Genomic DNA, 21,669 nt, shown 5'->3' on the forward strand with positions numbered 1-21,669 from the left:
AAATTAAATAAAAAAAACAGCTGGGGTGTTTAATTTTTTAGTAGTGTACTGTGTGTGTCTTGTTACCCAAAGTCCTTCTCTGTGGTGAAATATATAACGTATGAATTTGCTGCCAATCGCTGTACATTTTTTATTTTCCCGCTTGTGGGATGTGACTCCAGAGCTCTGTGAATAACGGTCCTGGATTCAGAACCTTCTGTGGCATCGAGAGGAACAGTGAGGCCGGGCACTTTCCCTTTCCACCTTTTCGCCTGCATGGGCCTGATATCCCTGGCAGGAAAAGGACCATTGTAGGGGCATCTGGTGTGTAAATTTCCACTGCAAAAAAAAAAAAAAAAAAAAAGTGGAAAGACCAGATGGAGGCTCAAGGTTTAAGTGATTAGAAGGCCGTAGATTGGAATACAAATTGGATTAAGAGAAATTAGACTGATATAAATCGAATCGAGTCGAAAGCGTTCTGCGCAGATCACGTCTGTGCGCGATCCTATGGGTAGGGGGGAATGGGGGGGGGGGCGAGCAGTGGATTATGGGAGAAGCAGATGCTCCAATGAGATAGGAATTAATGTGCCTTTGACACTCCATCTGTGGGGGGTGGGGGGGTAAGGGGTGGGGGGTGGGGGGGGTGTGGGTGTGTTGGGGAGAAGACCAAGCCTGTCCCTTTTATCTCTCTCTCCATTTATCAATGTCATAATGTTAATTAGTACTTCATTCATTAACTCACCAACACCAAGCGCGCAAACGTGCCCCGTCTCCACCAGTGCTGCTGGAGAGACTGGCGTCAGGAAGCTGGCCATTTCACTTCCTGCCAAATGGAGGAAGGGATGGAGGGAGGGAGAGAGAGAGGAGAGATGTGGGAGAGAGAGATAGAAGAGAGAACAAGAAAGAGAGAGAGAATTAGAGAGGAGAGAGAGATGGGGAGAGAGAGAGATGGGGAGAGAGCATGAGAGAGAGAGAGAGAGAGGGAGGGAGAGAGATGGGAGAAAAGAAAGAGCGAGGGAGAGTTGGGGGAGAGAGATGCAGGGTTAGCAGGAGAAAGACAGAGGGAGGACGCTGTGATTGTGTGAGCTGAGCGTGAGGTTCGGCTCACTCCATCAATATATTGGCATCAGTATCTCTCAGATCTTGTACCCTGGGAGGAGGGGCGTGAAGCAGCCCCTCTCCCGCTGGCCCCACAGAGAACCAGACGCCACTGCTGATCACTAATCAATACGGGGGAAATGGCCTGAATTGGCTGAAATTAGCCAGATCAGAGGCCCGTGGGCTGACTGCTGAGGGCAGGTCAACACAACACCAAGCCTGCCTGACCCTGGCTATGGGGAAAACATTCTCACACACACACATGCACACACACATTCTCACACACGCACATGCACACACACATTCTCACGCACACGCACGCACACACACACATTCTCACACTCATACACAATCACACACACACACACACACTCACACACAAACACACATACACACACACACACATTCTCACACACATACACAGACACACACAAACACACATACACACACACACAAACACAAATACACACACAGACATTCTCACACTCAGGTCAACACAACACCGAGCCTGCCTGACCCTGGCTATGGGGAACACATTCTCACACACACACTCACACACACACACATTCTCACACACGCACACGCACGCGCACATTCTCACACTCATACACACACACATGCACACACACATTCTCATACTCATACACACTCACACGCACATGCACATACACATTCTCACACTCATATACACTCACACACACACACATTCTCACACACATACACACTCACGCACACACACACACACACATTCTCACACTCATACACACACACTCACACTCTCTCACACACACACACACATGCACACTCTCTCACACACACACACACACACACACACACATTCTCACACTCATACACACTCATACACACACACACACACACACACACATTCTCACACTCTCACACACACACTCATTCCCACACACATACAGAAGGGGCACGTTTTGTGCCTGCAGGTCTGTTTCTCCTGTCCTTGAGGTGTGTGGGACAGAGCGTAGAGCGCACCCCCGCTGACTCCTCCCCCGCTGAGGTTCGGAGAGCGGGGTGTCCCACGCAGTCACATGACGGAACTCCACCGGGGGCGTGGCTGCAGTTTCTGACAGCGCAGCAGAACGAAAGAGGCGAAGCCCCCCCCCCCCTGCCGGGCTCAGTGTGCACGCTCCTGACTGGGGTACAAAGGAACGCACGGTACAGTGCACCTCTGTACCTCACACCTGCCACCCCCCCCACTGCTCACGGGACGGGTGCAGGTATGCACCCTCTCTCTCGGGGTGAGGGGCTTAACCTCTGCATGCTCAACACAGTATAATGGCCTTGCCCTAAATTCAAACGCTTCACTGATAGAAATCATAAGAAGTCTGAATCATTGGTATGACGGTATAAATATCTGCAATATCTTTTGCGTGTCTAATTATTAAGATCCTTTACTGTACATAAAGTCTGCGTAATGACTGTTCTCCATGCAGGCTGTCAGTGTGTGAGTTGATATTGAGCACGTGGAGGGGCCTGGGTCTGCACAGGTCTCTGTAACCAGACAGAATGGAGGGTCACACACCCGATTGTTCTGATTTAGCCAGAACACGCTGACAGAGGAATAATAACAGCTGATGATCCGACCTGCCCGAGAGGTCCGTGCGGCGTCTGTGGTGTGAGATCGACGAAAAAGGGTGCCGGAACACCAAATGCGATTCACACCCCGGCAACGGCCGGTCGCCCTGACGACCGTTGCTATTGTGCGCGCTCATCTTCGCCACCTGTGGCACCCGTTGAGGGAGGGTTGAAGCTGGCCGTGCAGTTCTTTTTTTATGGGTAAGGGGTCAGGATAACGGCGTTTAATTATTAAAGAGGTGGGGCAGGAGGGGTTGATTTGGGCTGGATCCGATCAAGAGGAGCTGCTGGCTCCCTCTGATCCGGAGGACTGGGAGAGGACGGCGTGGGCATTGGATGGGGGTGTTCACCAAAATACCAGGGGGCCCTTTGTCTGTGGTTATTGGAGAGTGGAGAAGATTTTGTGGTGATTTGGTGATGCAAGCAATTCCTCTGTGACCAGCAATGTTACGGCAGCACTGCAGCCAAAAAAACCATATTTGAATGTGCCATTCTCTCTTATGCTGTAGGTCTTTATCTCAAACTGCAGATAGACCCCAGTTCTCCTGAATTGATATGTCATGGAAGTGCAGACGTAGGTTAACAATTCATGTGTTGTTAAGCACTATGGGAAATGTAGTTTACCAACGGCCATTTTTACTCTACAACCGAAGAAAACACTACATTTTCCATTATCATTTTACTGTTTATCGATAGAGAGGGCACTGTTGTCCATGTTTTTTGTGTTATTTATTTTATCTGAGCAGTGCAGATTCCTAAATCTCTATAATATCTGTTTAGATTAATATAAATGGCTTTGTGAATGGGATGTTTTTGACACATTATGTAGTGATCAGTGGATTTGTATTAAATCTGCAAAGTACCGATCCATAAAAAACAACCATAGTGTTTGGCTTATTACCAAAAACGTAACCCTCGGATAGAAGTGTGATTCACCAGCGACGGACCGTGCGCTTGGTCCAGAATCGATCATTCTGCAAAGTCAGCCCGGTTATTTTTCGATGAAGCTACCGCCTAGAATTTTTAGCACCTTTTTACTGAGGATCAAAGACAAGTCGCACTGAGGGTAACAGAGTTTGGGTGCGCACGTTAGCTCCAGCGTGCGGCTTTGTGGTTTGGCACAGAGGTGCGCTGGGAGTGATTAAAAAAAAAACTTAAGGGAAATGTGGAATGACACAGGGAGCGGCTTCTCTAAAGGTCGAAGCCGCTCTCGTCTTTGTGTTTTGTGTGTCGGCTGCGAGCACCGAGCCCCCCCATTGTCTGTTTTGTGTTCCCGGGCCACAGTGATGTGAATGCGAGACCGGGCTTCGCGTGTCTTATCTCTCGGGCGAAGACGCGGCTGCACAGACGCGCGCGGCGGCGGCGTAGCTTCAGAACGGGGGGGGCGCATTATCGCTGCGCCCAGACTCGCGCTGCCAGGCCGGCGTCGCCCGCGGCTTGTAAGAGAAACGTCTGCAGCTCACCGCCGCTGTGGATTTGCATATGTCTGCGCACGGAACAGGGGATGCAAAATTCGCAACGGAGGCAGAATTTGATTTGAAGTGAAAGGGGCTTTAAAAAAGCCGGTTCCAGGGAACGGGGCCTCGGTGATACGTGGTGCCGTCTGGGGCGCTCTTTCCTAAAATATAATTTCGGCTGAAGTGGTTGTCGTTGTTTCTGGCCCGTTTGTGTGTAAGCTTTTCCCGTGATAAAGATACTAAATTTAAAGTTTGTTCGGGTTTCCCAGACGGCCGATTTCCTGTCTGTGTGGGTCCACAGGGCAGACCATAGCTGGTTCTCACCTGTGATGTGGTGATAGAGTTTGAGCTGACTGGGCCAGGGAGAGACAACTGACAATAGTAGAGCAATAGTCACTAACTGTGGCACACACATACATGCACACACACTCACATACACGCACACACAGACACACACACACACACACACACACACACACACGCACACACATGCATACACACACACACACACACACACACACACACACACACACACACACACACACGCACACACGCACACACGCACACACACACACGCATACACACACACACACACGCACACACATGCATACACACACACACGCACGCACACGCATACACACACACACACACACAGTTTGAAAGTAACAGCTATAAACCGATCTCAACTGTACGCTCGGTGCCAAGCACTGTCGGTTGCCGTGGGAAACGTGTTGGAATGGCATACGGGAGGAGATGAGTTTCTGTCCCTTCTGGAGTCGGTTCCTAATCTCTGGCTTCTCACCCCCCCCCCCCCCCTTCGTTCTCTCCTCAGGATCACGTCTGCGCCAGGAGGACTCCCCTCCCCGGATCGTGGAGCACCCCTCCGACCTGATCGTGTCCAAGGGGGAGCCGGCCACCCTCAACTGCAAGGCGGAGGGGCGCCCCACCCCCACCGTGGAGTGGTACAAGGACGGCGAGCGGGTGGAGACGGACAAGGACGACTCCCGCTCCCACCGCATGCTCCTCCCCAGCGGCTCCCTCTTCTTCCTGCGCATCGTCCACGGGAGGCGGAGCAAGCCGGACGAGGGCAGCTACGTCTGCGTCGCCCGCAACTACCTGGGGGAGGCGGTCAGCCGGAACGCCTCGCTGGAAGTAGCATGTGAGTCCCGCCTCCGTTTTTTTACCCACGTGCCCCCTGGTTCTGCTCGTGAGCGACGCTTGCGCGGTGTGGTCTGCCTCCGCTTGGGGTGGAGGTGCCACACGACCCGTTTTCTGCTTTTCGCTGAACGAGCGGTGCGTGGGAGTTTCGCCAGAGCTCCTGGATTGGTCTAGAGACTTGGTTTGGGCGGCAGTGTGGTGCAGTGGCTAAGGAGTCGATCGTTGCGTTGCTTCAGTATATCAAGCTGTATAATTGGATGCGTTTGTAAAATGCTGTATATCATAAGTTGTGTAAGTCGCTCTGGATAAGAGCGTCTGCTAAATGCCTGTAATGTAATGTAACTTGGACTGAAGGTGGAAGGCCCGTGTTTACGATTGTACTAACAGAGGGAGAGGCAGAACGCACGCAGTTTGAGGAGGGGTGGTTTTTCTCGTATTTTTCGGATGTGGGCCGGCGACTGGTACGTGGGTTATTTGGGTCAGGTGCAGGCTGCGGTCGGGGAGGTTAAAACGAGGGAGGAAAGGGGGGGGGGGATGAAAACGATGCTCAAAGATGAAAGAGGTTGGGGGGGGGGACACCCGACACGGGCCTGCGGGGGGTCGGCCCGGCAACGTTGACCTGCTGCGCCTGACCTGGGGGGGGGGGGGGTCGCCTTACCTTTGAAAGGGAGCGGTCTGGGTCGCCATGCCGACCCTTCTTCGGTTTCCCCGCTGCCATTCCCATAAAGAGGCCGAAGGGAAGTCGCTGGGGGCCACACACAGGGGGGCCACTCAGGGGCCACACAGACAGTCTGATCCCTCAGAGCGTGTCAGAGTACAGGTGGGCGGCCGAGATGCTTCGTCACTACCTCAGATGTGGCAAACGCCAAGCCTGAAACAAGCAGGAGAGATCAGGACGTGTTCGATAGGCCTCTGCTTTGGCTGATCGCGCTGCTTTTTGTCCTTCACTTCGCTGTAAAAAAAACAAACAACTTATTCTCCTTCATCACCCTGCAGTTCTCATTACAGTTTACAAATTAGCGCCTTGACTGATGCTTCTAACTGAACTTTTGGAAGAGGTGCTTTTCACACGGTAACAAACACCTCAAGGCCCACTCTGTGAGCCTTTGGAGCTCTGAGGTACAGGGAGGAAAGGGTTCGTTAGAGTTTCTGTTTGTTTGTTTGTTTTTTAGGTAATTAATTCATTTTAGGTGCGTTAGGCATGTTGTACTGCGAATACAGTTATTTAAAATTGTTAGGTCAGGTTACTTCAGGCGATGTGTACTGTGTTCGGTGTAAATAAAGGTATAAATATGTTACATAAGCTGCAATTACGGAGTGCGTGCGAACTTTTAATTTACCTATGTGATGTGCGCAGGGGATTGCCAAGGGTGCTAATTAAGTTGGCAGCTCACTTTTTGGCAAATGGCTAGCCTTGCCTATCTCCGGTTTATTTTTACTCCGTATGCACACACACACACACACACACACACCTTCCTGCCAGATAGCTTCTGCTTCTCGGTCTCTTTTTTCTTTCTCTCCCCCCCAGTTTAGGAATTTTTCTTCTCTTCTCTCCGTGCGCTGGGTTGCCAGGTTTGAGGTCGTTAAAGACAGAGCGCGCTGTCGGGCTGGGGCTGCGAGGGGGGGTCTGCTTTAAGGAGCTCGGCCTTCACAGGACCCGTCTCCGCAGCCGATCGATACTCGACGCTTCCTCATGAAAATGTAAGCAGGAAAAAAGCAGAAAAAAAGCACACAAACATTTTTTTTAAAAAGAATAAACATAAAAAATTCATAATGAACTCCCATTTACTTCTGTGCACTCAGACCTAGAGAGTACACAACAGTCTTTTTTATTTTTGTTCCAGGGGGGTTGGGGGGTGGGCGTTGGGTGGGCGGGGGCGATGCTGGTGTAGAGGTTGGCCGCTTTTCAACTTTAATGAAGGAAGGAGGGGGTGTTTAGGGTTTTGTTATGGTGAGAGAACCGTGTTTTTGTGTAGCGATTATGTGTATCGGGGCTGGTGATGAGAGAGGAGGGAGAGGCAGGAGGAGATGGTGGTTTTGGGGGGGGGGGGTGTTGCCTTGCCCAACTGCCTCTGATCTGGCCTCAGCCCCCTCCCCTGGGCCCCCGCGAAGCCCCCAGGTGCTAACTGGGTGACAGCAGCTTGATCTATCGATCGCTGTAAGAGGGGTCTTCCAGCCTAAATGAAAATTCATGAAAAATTGATGAGGTCTCCAGATTATTCTTTTCTTTTTTTTTTCTCTCCTCTCCACTCTTCTGCTCTTCCTTCCTCCCTTCCCTGCCGGGGGGGGGGTTTAAATGAGGTGTTGAATGCTTTAGTGCCTGCGAGGTGAGGTTCAGAGGTCAAAGGTCGGCGCAACGGGGGAATAAAGTGGAGCGATATACGGGGGGGGGGGGGGGGTAAAAAGTAAGAGTATTAATATGATGGATAAATATGGCGGGAATACACAGAGTGTTCCGGTGAGTTCTGTGGGGGGGGGGGGCGGGGGGGTCGTGGGGGGAGGAATCTCCCGTTGGGGCTGCTCAGAGAAGGAGCTCGATATGATCACGATACAGACGAATATCCTCATGATCATTATCGCCTGCGAGTTTGCCTCAGCACTGGCGACGGCGCTGCTGAAGGTAATGGCTGTTGGTTGCAGCGGCATTATGGGAATTGATGGTAATGGCGGTGGCGGTATTGACGGCGGTTGTTCTTAATGTGTCTATTTTTACCCCGCCCTTCCCCTTCCCCTCCCCTTCCCCCCTCCTTTCTTGGACACCACACCTCACCCCCCCCCCCGTGCGTATGAGTGAGTGGGACGTCCCGTGGAGATAATTGAATTGCAGCTCGGGGGAAGCAGATTGAAATGGGGTTTCTGCGTGGACAAGGCGGGCCGGCGGTCTCCGGACCCCAAGCTGGGCTGGACTCCACCCGGAAAATGGAGGGGTGTGGAGAGCTGGGGAGGGGGGCGGAGGAGTTTGGGGGTGGGGGTGTGGGACGAGGGGTTGCATTATTTATAGAGGACAGCTTGCGTGGACACAGACGCACTCTGGGCCGGGTTTGGGTCCCGTGGAGCTACTCCTGTGCACATAAATAAATGAATACGTGAGAGCGGGAGACGGATGAGTGAGTTCATCTCCTCTGCACTCCTCCGTCACCGACCGCATGTCCTCATATGACGCTTAGGAGAGAGGGAGAGAGAGAGAAGGGGGGGAAAGAGAGAGAAGGGAGAGATGGGAGAGAGAGAGAGGGAGAAGGAGAGAAAGTGAGAAAGAGGGAGAGATGGAGAAGAGAGAGAGAGAGAGGTAGTGAGAGGGCGAAGAGAGAGAGAGGGAGAGATGGGAGAGAGAGAGAGGGAGAGATGGAAAGAGAAAGAGGGAGGGAGAGGGAGATGAGAGAGAGAGGGGAGAGATGGAGAGAGAGGGAGGGAGAGGGAGATGGGAGAAGGAGAGAGAGAGAGGAGGAGGAGAAAAGCTCTACAATGGCATTGTGGGACATTGCCACAGGAAATGAGGGAGGTTTCGTTTCACGAGCTTCTTGTGGCATTCTCTCCTGCCACGGCTTTGATTTATTGGAGACGGCTTGAGGAGAGGGAAGCTGCTCCCCGTCTTAGGGTGGGGGGGGGGTGGGTGGGACAGTCGCTCTTAGTATTTCTGTTTTTCCTCACGTGCTTTAACGAGCCGATTCTAGGGATTCTGGGGCACGCACTGGGGCACACGCTCCAGCCCGTACACGCAAACCGCGCTCGCCTCTCTGAACGCGGCCCCTTCGTTCCGTAGCGCCGCCCTGCTCCAGGGAAGTGACTTCGGGACAGGATGTTCATACGTTCGCACGCGCTCAGCCTGAAATATGCTAAATAACACAAGCGCGAGAAGCGATGTCCTCATAATTGGGCGTGTTGTGACTTGGCATGCGTGTGTGTGTGTGCGTGTGTGTGTGTGTGTGTGTGTGTGTGTCTGTGTGTGTGTGGGAGGGGGGGTGGTATAATGGAAAAGAAAGGGGGCTAAGTTGAAGGAGGAGGCTGCTGCCTTATTGGTGGTGTAACCTTTAAAAAATGCAAATGGCGCGGGGCTGGAACAGATGTCTCGGGTTTTCGCGCTGAATGCCGCTCGGAATGGGACTGGATGACTTTTAAAAGGTCCTTTGATATCGTCTAATGTAGCACTTCTGCAATTAAGCAAATCGTTAGGTAGCATTTGGTGCTCGTACAACAAGGTAATTAGCAGAAAAATGGACCTTGAATGGAGGGCTCAGAGCGGGGGTGGGGTGGGGGGGGGGGGCTCAAGCTGTTCCGGGGGTGTCCGGCTGATGGGGGGGGGGGGGCACGTTGTCCGGCCAGGTGGGGGGGGGGGGGGGTCGAACGGCACTCTCCCCACGTTCACTGTCCCATCAGGGATGAGGGAGCATCAGTTGAGGCCAGCGGTCGGGTCAGTTGCTGGCGGCCATGTCGCTCTGCGTGGGCTTTTCTGATTGGCTGCCTGCATGCGGTGCGGAGACCTTTTACGCCCGATTTAAAAACAGGGAGGCCAGGCAGAAAAAAAAAAAAAAAAAACATAAAATATAAATAAAATAAAAGCTTTAAAATTAAAGGTTGCTGGGGCTTTCTAAAACTGACACAGAGGGCAAATAATTTGCAGATGTCTATGTGTGTGTGTGTGTGTGTGTGTGTGTGTGTGGTGTGTGTGTGTGTGTGTGTGTGTGTGTGTGTGTGTGTGTGTGTGTGTGTGTGCGCGTGAGCGTGTGTGTCTGCGTGCATGTTCTGTTTAATGTGGTCGGTGTGACTGTGGTTGCTTGGAGGCCGGAGTCCATGACGTTGCCAGAATATTCTGGGATGCGGTGTGTTTTTGGGAGACGATGCACAGTTTCCAGTTGAAAGTGATTAAGCCCCACTCTGACGGCCCGAGGGCTGGGGGGGGGGGGGCGGCGGGTTAGAGAGGTGGGGGTGGAGGGGCGGGGCAGGGGAGGAGGGGCGGGGGCAGAATGCTGCCCTTGCGGTAAGCGGTCTGGCGTTAAGGGAATATCTCCCTGGGCTGAACGCTTCGGCGTCATATCTGAGCACAGTTCAGCTCACCTCCACGCCGAGGTCCCCTTATCGGCTGTCCCGAACGCGCAGTGCCCCCCCCCCCCCATCCCTGGGGCGACCGGCCGCTTATCTCAACCAATCACAGGGCCCCGGCCGGCCCCGGAAGCCAGCGGGCCCACACTGAGGTTTTATTTATTCCGCGTGTAGGTATCTACCCCGACAATGGGGTGAGCTTGTACCCCATCCAGCACCGCCATCCATCATCCTGCCCAACAATGCACTGAGGATCGCGGCCCCCGTGGGAGATGTGGGGGGGTGGGGTTTGGGGGGTGGGGCGTTGTGCAGAGGGGGGATCTGCACCCAGCAGATAAATTCCTGGTCCGGGCCAGAATTCTGGTGCAGTGCCAACTTTCGTGCTGCCGTCCAATGAGGGTCACCATGCCCAGCTCGGTCCCGCCTCCCGGGGGTTGGAGACGTCGTCTCTGGCCCTCAGTGCGGGCCCCCCCCACGTTTGACCCCCCGTCCCTGTCCTGTAAAATACGCCCCCGCCACCCGACCACCTGACCTCGGGACGTTAGTAAGCCGTGCCGGGACAGGGTGCACCTGGCGCGGGGGCGAAGGAGGGGGCGGGCGGTCCGGAGCGTGGGTGCAAGAGAGGGGGAGGGAGAAGGGAGAGCAGTAAGAGAGCGTTGCTTAATGATATCCAGACACCGCCTGACCCCCCCACCCCCACCCCGCTCCCCTCCTCATCCCCACATCCATCTCCCTCTCTGGGGTGACCCAGAAGGCGAAGAGGTGGGGTGTAAAAACAGGATTTAAACGAGTGTGTGCATAAGCGAGCGGGGCCCGGGCGGCAGGCGGGCGGCCCGACGGCGGCAGGTCGGGCCGTCGGTGCTGAGGCAGCTGGGAGTGCTGAGCCAGCCGCTCCCCGCCGCCATTAACGTCGCCAAGATGAAGCACCCGCCGCCCCGCGTTTCCTTACCTCTCCTTTTTTATTTTTTTTTCACCTCCTGTGTTCCCCGCCTCGTCGGCCGTTATTGATGGCTTCCTCTGCCCCCCCCCCCTCCACCCCCACCGCCCCCGTTGCTGTGACAACGCAAGCTCCTTCGAGCTCCGTGCGTACGCGTGGCGACGGGCAAACCGGACGGGTCGGTGCCCTCTGCTCCGGACCCTCGGCTCGCACCCGTGGCCGGACCGGGTCGGGTGCCGCTGGGCCCTTCCGGCGTGAAAACCGAAAAAAGCCGCCGTGCCTCTCCGTGCGCCTCTGCGTCCGCCCGCCCCGCTCCTCTGCGCCTGGCGCGTCTGGCCATGCGATACGCGCAGCCGGCTGTAAATAATTGAAGCCCGTCTTCAGGGCCATTATTGATCTGCTTAAAAATGCGCAGGGAGTTTGAAAGGCTGCTGCTTTCCTGGGGGGCCTGCGTGCGGTACTTTACGTGTGTGTGTGTGTGTGTGTGTGTGTGTGTGTGTATGTGTGTGTGTATGTGTGAGTGAGTGTGTGTGTGCGTGTGTGTGTGTGTGCGTGTTTGTGTGTGTGTGTGTCCATGTGTGTGTGTGTGTGTGCGTGTGCGTGTGCGTGTGTGTGCGTGTGTGTGTGTGTGTGTGTGTGTGTGTGTGTGTGTGTGTGTTCATGTTGTGTGTGTGTGTGTGTGTGTGTGCGTGTGTGTGTGTGTGAGATGGAGAGAGAGATGGAGAGAGAGATGGAGAGGGGGAGGGAGAACGACTGCATAGCTTAACAAAGCCATTTCAAAATTCTGTAAGTCACTGAGATTGTGTCCTAACATTTGGCACGAGGTGTGTGCACGGTACAGTATGTGTGAGCACTAGGTGGGCCAGGTGGCGTTTGGACTCGATGTGGGACTCGGGGAACTGTGTCAGCTGAACTGCATTGGAAAAAATATAAACTGATAAAGCACAAATGAAAATGTTTTTTTTTGAGCTTGGATGCCCGGTGGTGTGGCCCAGGCTTTGTGGAGAACTGAGCTGCCTGTACGATACAATGAATATCTTTCACTTCATTCTCCCCGGCAGTGCACTGTACAAGTGAGTAATAATGATTTTAATAGAAATATCCCACCCCAAATCATTTCCCATCAGAGTCCGGGCCGACAGTGTGTCCAGCTGGGATTGAATCCACTGACCCCTGAAGAACCTCCGCCTCCCCCCCCCATTCCGCTCGGATCTCTGTCACCAGTAATTCCTTAACCCACTCCTCTACCCCCCCTCCACTCCACCCCCCCCCCCAAACCTCGATAAACCTGTCCTGCCCATGCCTGAGACCCCCTCCTGACCTCTCACCACCCGAAACCCCTTCTCCAGCCCCCCCGGGATCCAGCCAGGGCCTGTAATCCATCATGGGGCTGGGGTGGGGGTTGGGTGGGGTGGGTAACCGATGGAGCCTGTTCTGGGTGGGAGGGGGCCTGAAATTGATTCCTGCTGCTGTTGAGTGGTGTGTGTTTTTTTCCAACGCAGCGGCCTCAGTTCAGACACCTGCAACCTCTCCCCCATACCTCCACCCATACCTCCACCCATGCACGCATGCCCACATACGAACACACACACGCACGCACGCACGCACGCACACATACAAGCACACACAAACACACGCACATACATACACATGCACACACAGACAGACACATACACACATACACATACACCTGTAAATACAAACACACAAACCCCCATGAACACATGCACACAAACACACATCTGATCCAATCCAAATTCACTGAAAATGGAGATTACACTGGTGCATAGAGGTCCAAGTTCAGACTGGTGTGACTGTTCCTTTTCTGCTTATTAGTTTGTCGGGTCATACTGGCCTTGAGGGATGGTCCTGACCTGGCGTGCCCCACCCAAACGCACGCCTTGCTGGCACGCGTCTCACTCTGGCGTCCCAAACCCCCCCCCCCCACATACGGCCGTGGTGCGGAGGTCCGAGGTTAGACCTCCACGATTATCGCTTCTCCTCTTCGCTCATTGGGTCAGGACCCCGCTGGTGGATGGGTCTTGTCGATAATGCGTCCATTACACACCGCCCACCCCCCTCTCCCCGAGTCCAGTAATGGTAGCTACGCTCTCTGCTGGTTCTCTGACCCCTGTGTCAGGCTGCAGCACTCTCTGTGGCGACTGCAGGAGCGTTAGTGAGGAGTGCGCTCTTTCCTCAGGGCACAACGCCGCTCTTTGAAGTGGCCCTCTGGGGGGCGTGGCATGCCGCCGGTGTCGTGACACGGTGACCTACGGCGCGGCCTGCTCTCCCTCCGTCCAAGAGAGTCCGTTTTATTCCTTTATTCTCCCTCCTTTCTTTAAACTCTTTTTTTTAACTCTTCAAATGCGTCCCCTTGGTAAAGATCCCGCAGGCCCCTCCCCCCCTCCCGGTTAGACTTATAGTTTGTCAGAATTTGTTATGACTTGCAGTGATCTCTCAATGGCGCGGGGGGATATTGTGTTTGTCTTGGGTTACGTTTGTTGTAAGAGACACCGACTGGGCATCAGGGGTCCTCAACAGCTGCGGGGGTAAAGATGTAACGTGAGCGGACTCGTCTTTCCTCCTCCTCTATCTCTCTCTGTCTCTCCTTCTCTCTCTCACACACTCACTCTCTCTCCCTCTGTCGTTCCCTCCCCTCTCCTCTGTCATGACTGTTTTGACAGAGATCCAGCTGACGTCCAGCTGACGTCATGACCACACTCCAGCAGTGTGGGAAGGTTTAGAATGTTAAGCGTGCGGTGTTGGAGGCAGCTGCTGGGCGGGACTTCAAATGTACCGCTGTAGCCGAAATTAGTATTGGGGAAATAATACTGTGATAGACAGCATTCTAGGAAAATGAGGGAAAAAATGATTAAAGTATTTGCCTTAAACTCTTTTTCCAAAACATGAAACCTGTAATGTCTACCTGAAGCTGTAACCTACTCAGAGGCACACACACACACACACTTGCACGCACACCTGCACACCTGAAATTGCTTTATTGCAGAAGTATTTGCAGAAACCCAGTGTGGCGATGGGTGGTTGTGTTACTGTGGGAGACCCCGTGAGATGAGGCAACACTGGGGTGGAGCGTAATCCAAGTGTCTGTCCTGTGCATCTCCTCACAGTGACCTGAACGCTCCAGAGGCAGGTGCTGCTCACAGTCATGCCCAATGAGACGGGGGCACGGTGATGACATCACATTCAGAAGGGCAGTTCCTGCTGGAGTTCAGTGAGGAAGTGGCAGCCGTGGTGGCAGCCATGGTGGCAGTGGTGGTGGCCAGCTGGTTGTGGAGCGGGCAGCTTGTCAGGCCTTGCCAGTTAGTGAGCAATTAGCTGAGAACAGACACTGGGCAGGGAGGACTTGGTTCTATGCAAAACACACACACACATGCACACACATGCACACACACACACACACACACACACACACACACACACACACACACAAGCTCAGTGTGGCTAAAGGGTAGCCGCTCAGAAAAAGAAAGAAAGCAAAAAAAAAAGCGCTCTATTGAAATGCAAAGCAGAGTCTTATCTGCTTTGTGTTCGTCGCTGGTCTTCGCGCTTTACACTGTCCGGGGCAAATCTATTACCCTGGAGTGCTGTCGCACAGGCGGAGAAATAAAAAAATAAATACAACTAATGCATCCTATTATATTCACATTGGGGGGATTTTTCTACCTGTTTATTGCAGAGCATCATGCTGTGCGTTTAGACTGCGTTATCTCTTTTATAGTTCCCTTCCTTCACTTTGAGGTGCGAACGCTGCATTTTAGGGAAATGATCTCTCATGTCTGTTTTTGCCTCCAGTCTCCTTCATCCTCTCCTTTCTTCTCTTCATCCTTCTCTTCGTCTCTTATCTCCATTTACCTTTCCTCTCCCTCTACTTCTCTCCTTTCCTCTATCTCATCTCCTTCTCCCTCTCCTTTCCCTCTCCCTCTCTTCTCCCCTCCTCCCTGTCCTCTCCTTTCCTCTCCCTCTCTTACCCCCTCCTCCCTCTCCTCTCCGTTCCTCTCTCTCTTCTCCTTTCCTCTCCCTATCCTTCTCCACTCCTCTCCTCTCTCTCTCTCCTCCTTTCCCTCTCCCTCTCTTCTCCCCTCCTCCCTCTCCTCTCCCTCTCGTACCCCCTCCTTTCCCTCCTCTCCTTTCCTCTCTCTCTTCTCCTTTCCTCTACCTGTCCTTCTGCACTCCTCTCTCTCTCTCCTCCTTTCCCTCTCCCTCTCTTCTCCCCTCCTCCCTCTCCCTTCTTTCCCTCTCCTCTCGGTGCATGTTCGCGCTGTGGCATAAGCGCAGAGGGCCCCAGCGGCTCTGTGGAGCCCCTGCCTATTTTACACCGGATGGGACCCGCAGCAGATCCCAGGCGGCTCACCTCAGCCGGTACCGAGCCCGGTCCGCACGACCGCCCCTTTGACAAGTGAGGAGAACACAAAAATAAACTCCAGGTCCCCGTGGGCATAATTTGATGGAAAGAACTGCTTAATTGCACGGGCAGTGGTATTACCTTAAACCTGAATTTCGAGCACTAGATTAAAAAAAAAATAAAAAAGTAATTCTTTAGAGATCCCTGTGGAGTTCGCTTCAGAAGGCTGAGTAAATTAGGGTCCGGACAGCATGCGAAAAGCACTTTCACTGCTGGGGCCCACAGAAGGAGGCCCAACAACCTGAGAGGAAATTATCAGACGAGTGGAAAGTGCCATTCACCATTCACCCAGTGGAGACTCGGACACTTTTTAAAAAATTGCAAACATAATATTCTTTTTTTTTTTTTCAGTAAAACACACAAAACAAACGTGCAATTATGCCGTTTTTGACCGGTGGCTTTTAAAAAGCAGCGCAGATTTTAAATCCGACCGCACTGCACTTTGTCATTATCTTTTTAATTATTAATTTGGGCAAGAAAAAAAAAAAGAATTTTTTTCATGCCTTAATACAAGTAAACGAGAAAAGTACGTTCTTTCTGCAATTACAGTAATTAGGGGGACAGAGTGAAATATCTGCAGAATGTGATTATCGTTTGCCTTTTCCGTCAAGTGAATTTGACAACAGTGTCAAATGTCGTGCGGGTTCAGTGTGTTGTTCTGAGACACGGCACGCGGTGTCACATTGACCTATCCACTGTGTCACCGCCCGCATGTGCTGTACTGCAGCTGCGTAAGGACCGTCTTATAATACCCACATTTGCGAGTATGAACAGAGCGGGGAGAGGAGAAGAACGAAGGGATGGGGGAAGTTGGCGAATTCACGCGCAGGGCCCGGGGAGAGTGAGCCGGAGAAAGGTCAGGGATAGGGGGGGATGAAAGGGAAGGAGGAGAGGAAGAGGTGGCTGGGTGCGGGAGATGGATGGAACGGGGCAGGGGTCTCTGTGAAACAGGGGGAACGGGGCGGGGGGGTTTCGGCACTAGGGGAGAGATAGCCCCCAGCATGTAGGAGACTGACCTTGAGCTGGTGGGGTAAGCAGTAGTAGAGGAGAGGGGGAAAGGTTGGGGGGAGGGGGGGAGGGGTGCTTTAAAAGCAGCAGTACTGAGTAAAGCAGCCTTTTTGTGCTCCTGCATACGTCTGTATTAACCTGACTGACTGAACCAAAGTGCAGCAGTTTCACACCATGGTCATGTGATGCTGTGTAATGTGTGAATGCCATGTGGGACATCATGCACCTGGTCCTGAGGGAGGAGCCCCAAATATAAGGCGGGGTCTGAGTCCGTTAGAGTAGGCACCGATAGGTAACGGCAGGCTGACCGCCCACGCCCATGACCCCTGCATGACCCCTGATTGACATCCACCCCCCCCCATCCCCATCGCCTGAGAGACTAAACGGCCACCCCCCCCCCCCCCCCCCCATCCGGTGGCGGTTTCGGGAAATACAGTTCTAACAAAGTTAGGCTCTGCCTAATTGAAAGATGTATGAAGGTCGACACGCGGAGATGGCGGGGTTAGGCCTGGGTTAGGCGGAGGGGGAGCCGGTGGAGGGGTTGGGGGGGTTGGTGGGGGGCTGAGCAGATAACCGAATTACGGACGGCTGGAACCAATGAGGCTCGTCGTGGTCTTCAGCAATGTGGCGGGGGGGGCGGCTGACGGCCCCCTCCCATCACCGGGACTTCCGAGTCTCTGTCGCCGTTAGGAAGACGATTACGGATAGTTAGGGGGGTTAAACAGAAGCCCTGGGTCACAGCTAATAGAGCGCTCACGTCCGCGAGCCGCAGCGCTTCAGACCACTCTCTATTGGCTTAGCCGGGACGCTGATGTCACGCTAATGACAGACGCTCGCCACGGGGTCGAAGGTCACGATTGCCGAGTTGCTCTCTTGTCATTTCGGACGAAGCCCCGCGGTAACGTGTGGAGTTGGCGGAAATCTCGGGGTAATCTGACATTATCTCTCATATTCACGTGTGGAGTGATGGTGTTTATTCTCAAATGTGGACGTGTAACGTGCAAGCCTGGTTTTACTGCATTCATGCTTGCCTCCATGTTACCATTTTTATTCCGTTGGAGCTCATAGTCATGTTGAATATGGGATGGTGCTCTCCACTAAAAATAATAATATTAATAATGAGAAGAAGTTTCATTTTTCCAGCAGCTTATACCTTATGAATGAGAGCAGCTTGGTCTCCCATCAATAATTCTAGTGATGAAAATGTAAGAAGAAAAAGTAATGTTATGAAATATTTCTTTTTTTCTTTTTCTGAGTCCTATTTCTGTTATATGTTTAAAGATTTATAAATAAGTAAGAACACATAATACAAATTATTCATTATATAAAAAGAATCTACTGTTTCAACATCACCCCCCCCCCCCCCCCCTTGACTGTACACTCCAAACTGTATGGGATAATAACCATTGCAGTCCAACAGCCCCCCCCCCCCCCCCCGGGCCAAAGCCATCAGATAGCAGTGGGACAACTTGCTGCTAATGAAATTAGCCGCTTTTCTCATAAGCTATAATAAGTCACTTGACTCGATTAGGGGTGCTGGGGAGGGAAGGAGAGGTGGGGTTGAGGGGGGATAAAATGCATCGCAAATCACCCACTGGTGTCAACAGGGGTGTGATTTTCATAAATATTCCTCTCACCATCCCCAGATCACCCATCTACCCCCCTCCCCCCCCCCCCCCCACCATCTCACTACCTCAGGCGAAATCCATGAGCCACCAGCCTGCCCTACCCCCAGCTCCCCCCACCCACCCTCCCTCCTCCCACCACCCCCCTGGTCCTGAGCCTCTTCTGTCTGTTTGGGTGTGAGTAGTAGCAGATAGTGGGTAGGTATGTGTGTGTGTGTGTATCGGGGTGGTGGGGGGTGGGAGGTGTGTTTCGGGGGGTGGTGTCATTAACTCTGATGAGTGGCAGACGGACGTGGGGGCAGGCTGAGGGAGCTGCCCTGGTCCACACCCCTGCTGGGTACCCCCCTCGTACCCCATCAGTCATCCCCGTCTGCCCCGCCCCGCCCCACCCCACCCCCACCCCCCCCCCCCCCACCCCGTCCTCCGGGACTCGTCCGGGACTTGATGCGCAGACAAATGGTGCCGCGCTCCGCGCAGGCCTGGAGCTGAAAACACACATCATCCGTCATTAGTATTCATGAGCCTGTTTAGCCTGTTACTCTTTCCCGCACGCAGCTGGATGCTTTAATGGAAGCAGGTGGGCTGGGGTGGGGTGGGGTGGGGTGGGGTGGGGTGGTTGTGGGGTGCAGCACCAGGCTCAGGTCCTAGCACCGCGGCTGTGCCCTCACGCTGGAGTCGAACCCGCAGAATTTCGGCCGTACGCCGAGAAGTCTGTTAGCCGCTAAACCGCTACGCCAACCGCTAGCCCGGCGCGGTAAATGTAGCGTGCGTAAACATCCTGGCGCCCTGCGGAGCTCTCTCTCTCTCTCTCTCTCTCTCTTGCTGAATCTTCCGGCTCGTTCCTGGTTGGTTTGGTCGGTCCTCTCGGCCTATCCTACGCAGGTGTGGCGCGGGGAGCGGAGCGGTGCCAGCGCCGGGCAGCGGGTGCCGGCGTCAGCCACGCCGTAGCGACGGCGCTGGTCTGCTGTCGCCACGGACGCCGGCGTGGCGTGTGCCGTTCGGCCCGGCCTCATTAATCACAGGTCCCGCGCCCGCGCCCTGACAGCTTGCAGCCTGGCGCTCGCCTTACCTCCCCCCCCCCAACCCTTCCCCCAGTGTACTCTGGGAAAACTGCGAGCCAGTCTCATGCACGTGCAGACACGGACGGAGCTGCTGGTGGATTAACCCAGTCCACCCTTGCCCCCCCCCCCATCCCCCCATCCTCCACCCAACGAACACCCAACCCTCCCGGTGTCCCCCCCCCCCCCCACAGCGCTCCCTGCCTGTCCCGCCCAGGCCTCGGCTTCACGTGTTTTGATAACTGCGGGTAAAGGTCAATGAATTTGCCCGGTCGCCGCGGCAACCCTTGACAGCATCAAATGTCACAGAGTCGGCTGCCCATGACGCCGCTGTCAGTGTTTCAGAAGGCCCCGGCCAGCAGATCCACTTCCTGCTCAGGGGACCGGGGAACGTGGGTAGAAACCAGAGGAGTGGGGGAGTGGGGGGTGCATGGGGGGTGTTCTCCAGTATCTCTCTCCCCCAATTCCCCCCTCCCCCACAAAGACAACCACAACGCCCCTCAGGGAAAAAGGCGAGCTGGGCTGGTGAAGTTATGCGCTGAATGAGCTCATCTCAGTTATGGAGTTCAGTGTGAACAAGTGCGGCTCCGTCTTTATCATGCGGAGAGCCAGGGGAGGTGAGGGCAGAGGTGGGGGTGGAGGTGGGGGTGGGGGTGAAGGTCCAGTTCAGTCCCAAATACTCAGCAGGGGACCCAGATCCAGGTCTCGTTCTGTCACCAGCGCACAGCTGACCCAGTCGCTGGGGTCTAATTGGACAGGTTTGGTCCTCTCAATGCTCAGAGCTCCCTGACCCTGTGTCTCCTTCGGTTACCTCTGTCTGCCCCCCCCCCCCCTTCCCCCAACAGAAAAGTCATTTCTCATTCGGCTTCTCGTATGAATGATCTCTAAAATAGTGAATGAAAAAAAAAATACATTGGAATAACTGACGTTTGACAGAAGTCTCCGTTCCGGATGCGGTCTGCCGTGTTTCCCTGTCACTGGCAACAGGGGGCGCTGTAGAGCAGAGACGGTTCAGGGGATGGGGTGGCACTGGTTTGGTGTGAGAGGAGAGGTCAGAAGGGGTGGGGGGGGATATGACTGAGGGTTTTTCGCAATCCCGTCCTGGGTCAGCGGTGGTCCGGTCTTGTGTGTGTATCTCACCTGTAACCCCTGGTGGAAAATCGGCAGTGACGGTGCATTGGTTCCCGCCCTCCGTACGCCATTTTGAGCTCGTTTGTTCTGCCTCCCTGGCTGGGGGTTCGCAACGTACCGCAGACAAAGATCTGTGAAGATCAAGGAGGTCGCCGGAGACGTTGATGCAGCGCCCATCGCAGACGCTGTAACTCTTGTGTTGGGCGGCTAGTTTTAGTGAGTAATGACTGTGTGACAGCCAGGAGGAGTGTGTGTGGTCACAGGCCAGGGAGGTCAGCCGGACGGACAGAGGGACACACACACACACACACACAGGTGACCCCCCCGCCCCCCACCACCACCACCCCCCTGTCTGTGATGCTCCTGAGGGGTCGGGGGGGGTGTGGCCTTGCCGGTGGGCGGGGCCGGACGGATTTACGGCTCGTTCCTTCAGCGCTGGGGTGGGGGGGTGGGGGGGGGGGGGGAGTCTGGCGGGGGGTCTTTGATGGCGTTCTAATTGGATGGAGGTGACCTTTCCCCGCCGCGGTGGCGGATTAAAAAGCCTGGCGCACCGGCGGCGGGGCGGTGGGGCGGCGGCGGCGGCGGACAGTGACGTACGGCCTGAGCCTCGCTGACGGGGTGGAGATGCGTGTGAGCGCGGCGGCGTGATGGATCGGGCGGCAGCGGCGGCAGGGCTGATTGGTGATTGGTCATCCCTGCCGCTTCCTGTCTGGTGACGGCTGCAGTGTGGGAAAAGCCTGAGGATGAGGGAGTGTGTGGGAGGGGAGGGGGGGGGATCGTAAAGTGTGTTTTCGCTGAGCATTTATGTGCTATGTGGTAAATTCTGCATTTAGTTTTTTTGGATGGGTTTTGCTCTTTGTGTGCGTGTGTCTTTGTGTGTCTGCGGGTTTGTTGTGTGTGTGTGTGTGTGTGTGTGTGTGTATTCGCGGGTTTGCCCTGTGTGTGTGTGTGTGTGTGTGTGTGTGTGGGTTTGTGTGTATGCGGGTTTGGCTTATGTGTGTGTGTGTGCGCGGGTTTGCTGTGTGTGTGTGTGTGTGTGTGTACGCGGATTTGCTGTGTGTGTGTGTTGTGTGTGTGTGTTTGTGTGTTTGTTTATGAATGTGCTTATGGTCTGAGATTATTTAGACTGTTTGAGCAACTGGAACTAATTCCT

The 21,669-nt window shown here is 54.2% G+C and overlaps 1 protein-coding gene across 14 annotated transcripts in view; it reads left to right on the plus strand.

Moving 5' to 3' along the window:
* The window catches only part of robo2 (roundabout, axon guidance receptor, homolog 2 (Drosophila)), a 464,504-nt gene that overhangs the window by 244,686 nt on the left and 198,149 nt on the right, over positions 1 to 21,669 (plus strand). For all 14 annotated transcript variants that reach the window (XM_064302616.1, XM_064302621.1, XM_064302617.1 and 11 more), the window contains one exon: positions 4,972 to 5,298. In XM_064302616.1, the coding sequence (XP_064158686.1) occupies positions 4,972 to 5,298 (327 nt within the window). The remainder of the gene's footprint in view (positions 1 to 4,971; positions 5,299 to 21,669) is intronic.

Source organism: Anguilla rostrata, chromosome 12 (assembly GCF_018555375.3).
Source record: "Anguilla rostrata isolate EN2019 chromosome 12, ASM1855537v3, whole genome shotgun sequence".
Lineage (NCBI taxonomy): Eukaryota > Metazoa > Chordata > Actinopteri > Anguilliformes > Anguillidae > Anguilla > Anguilla rostrata.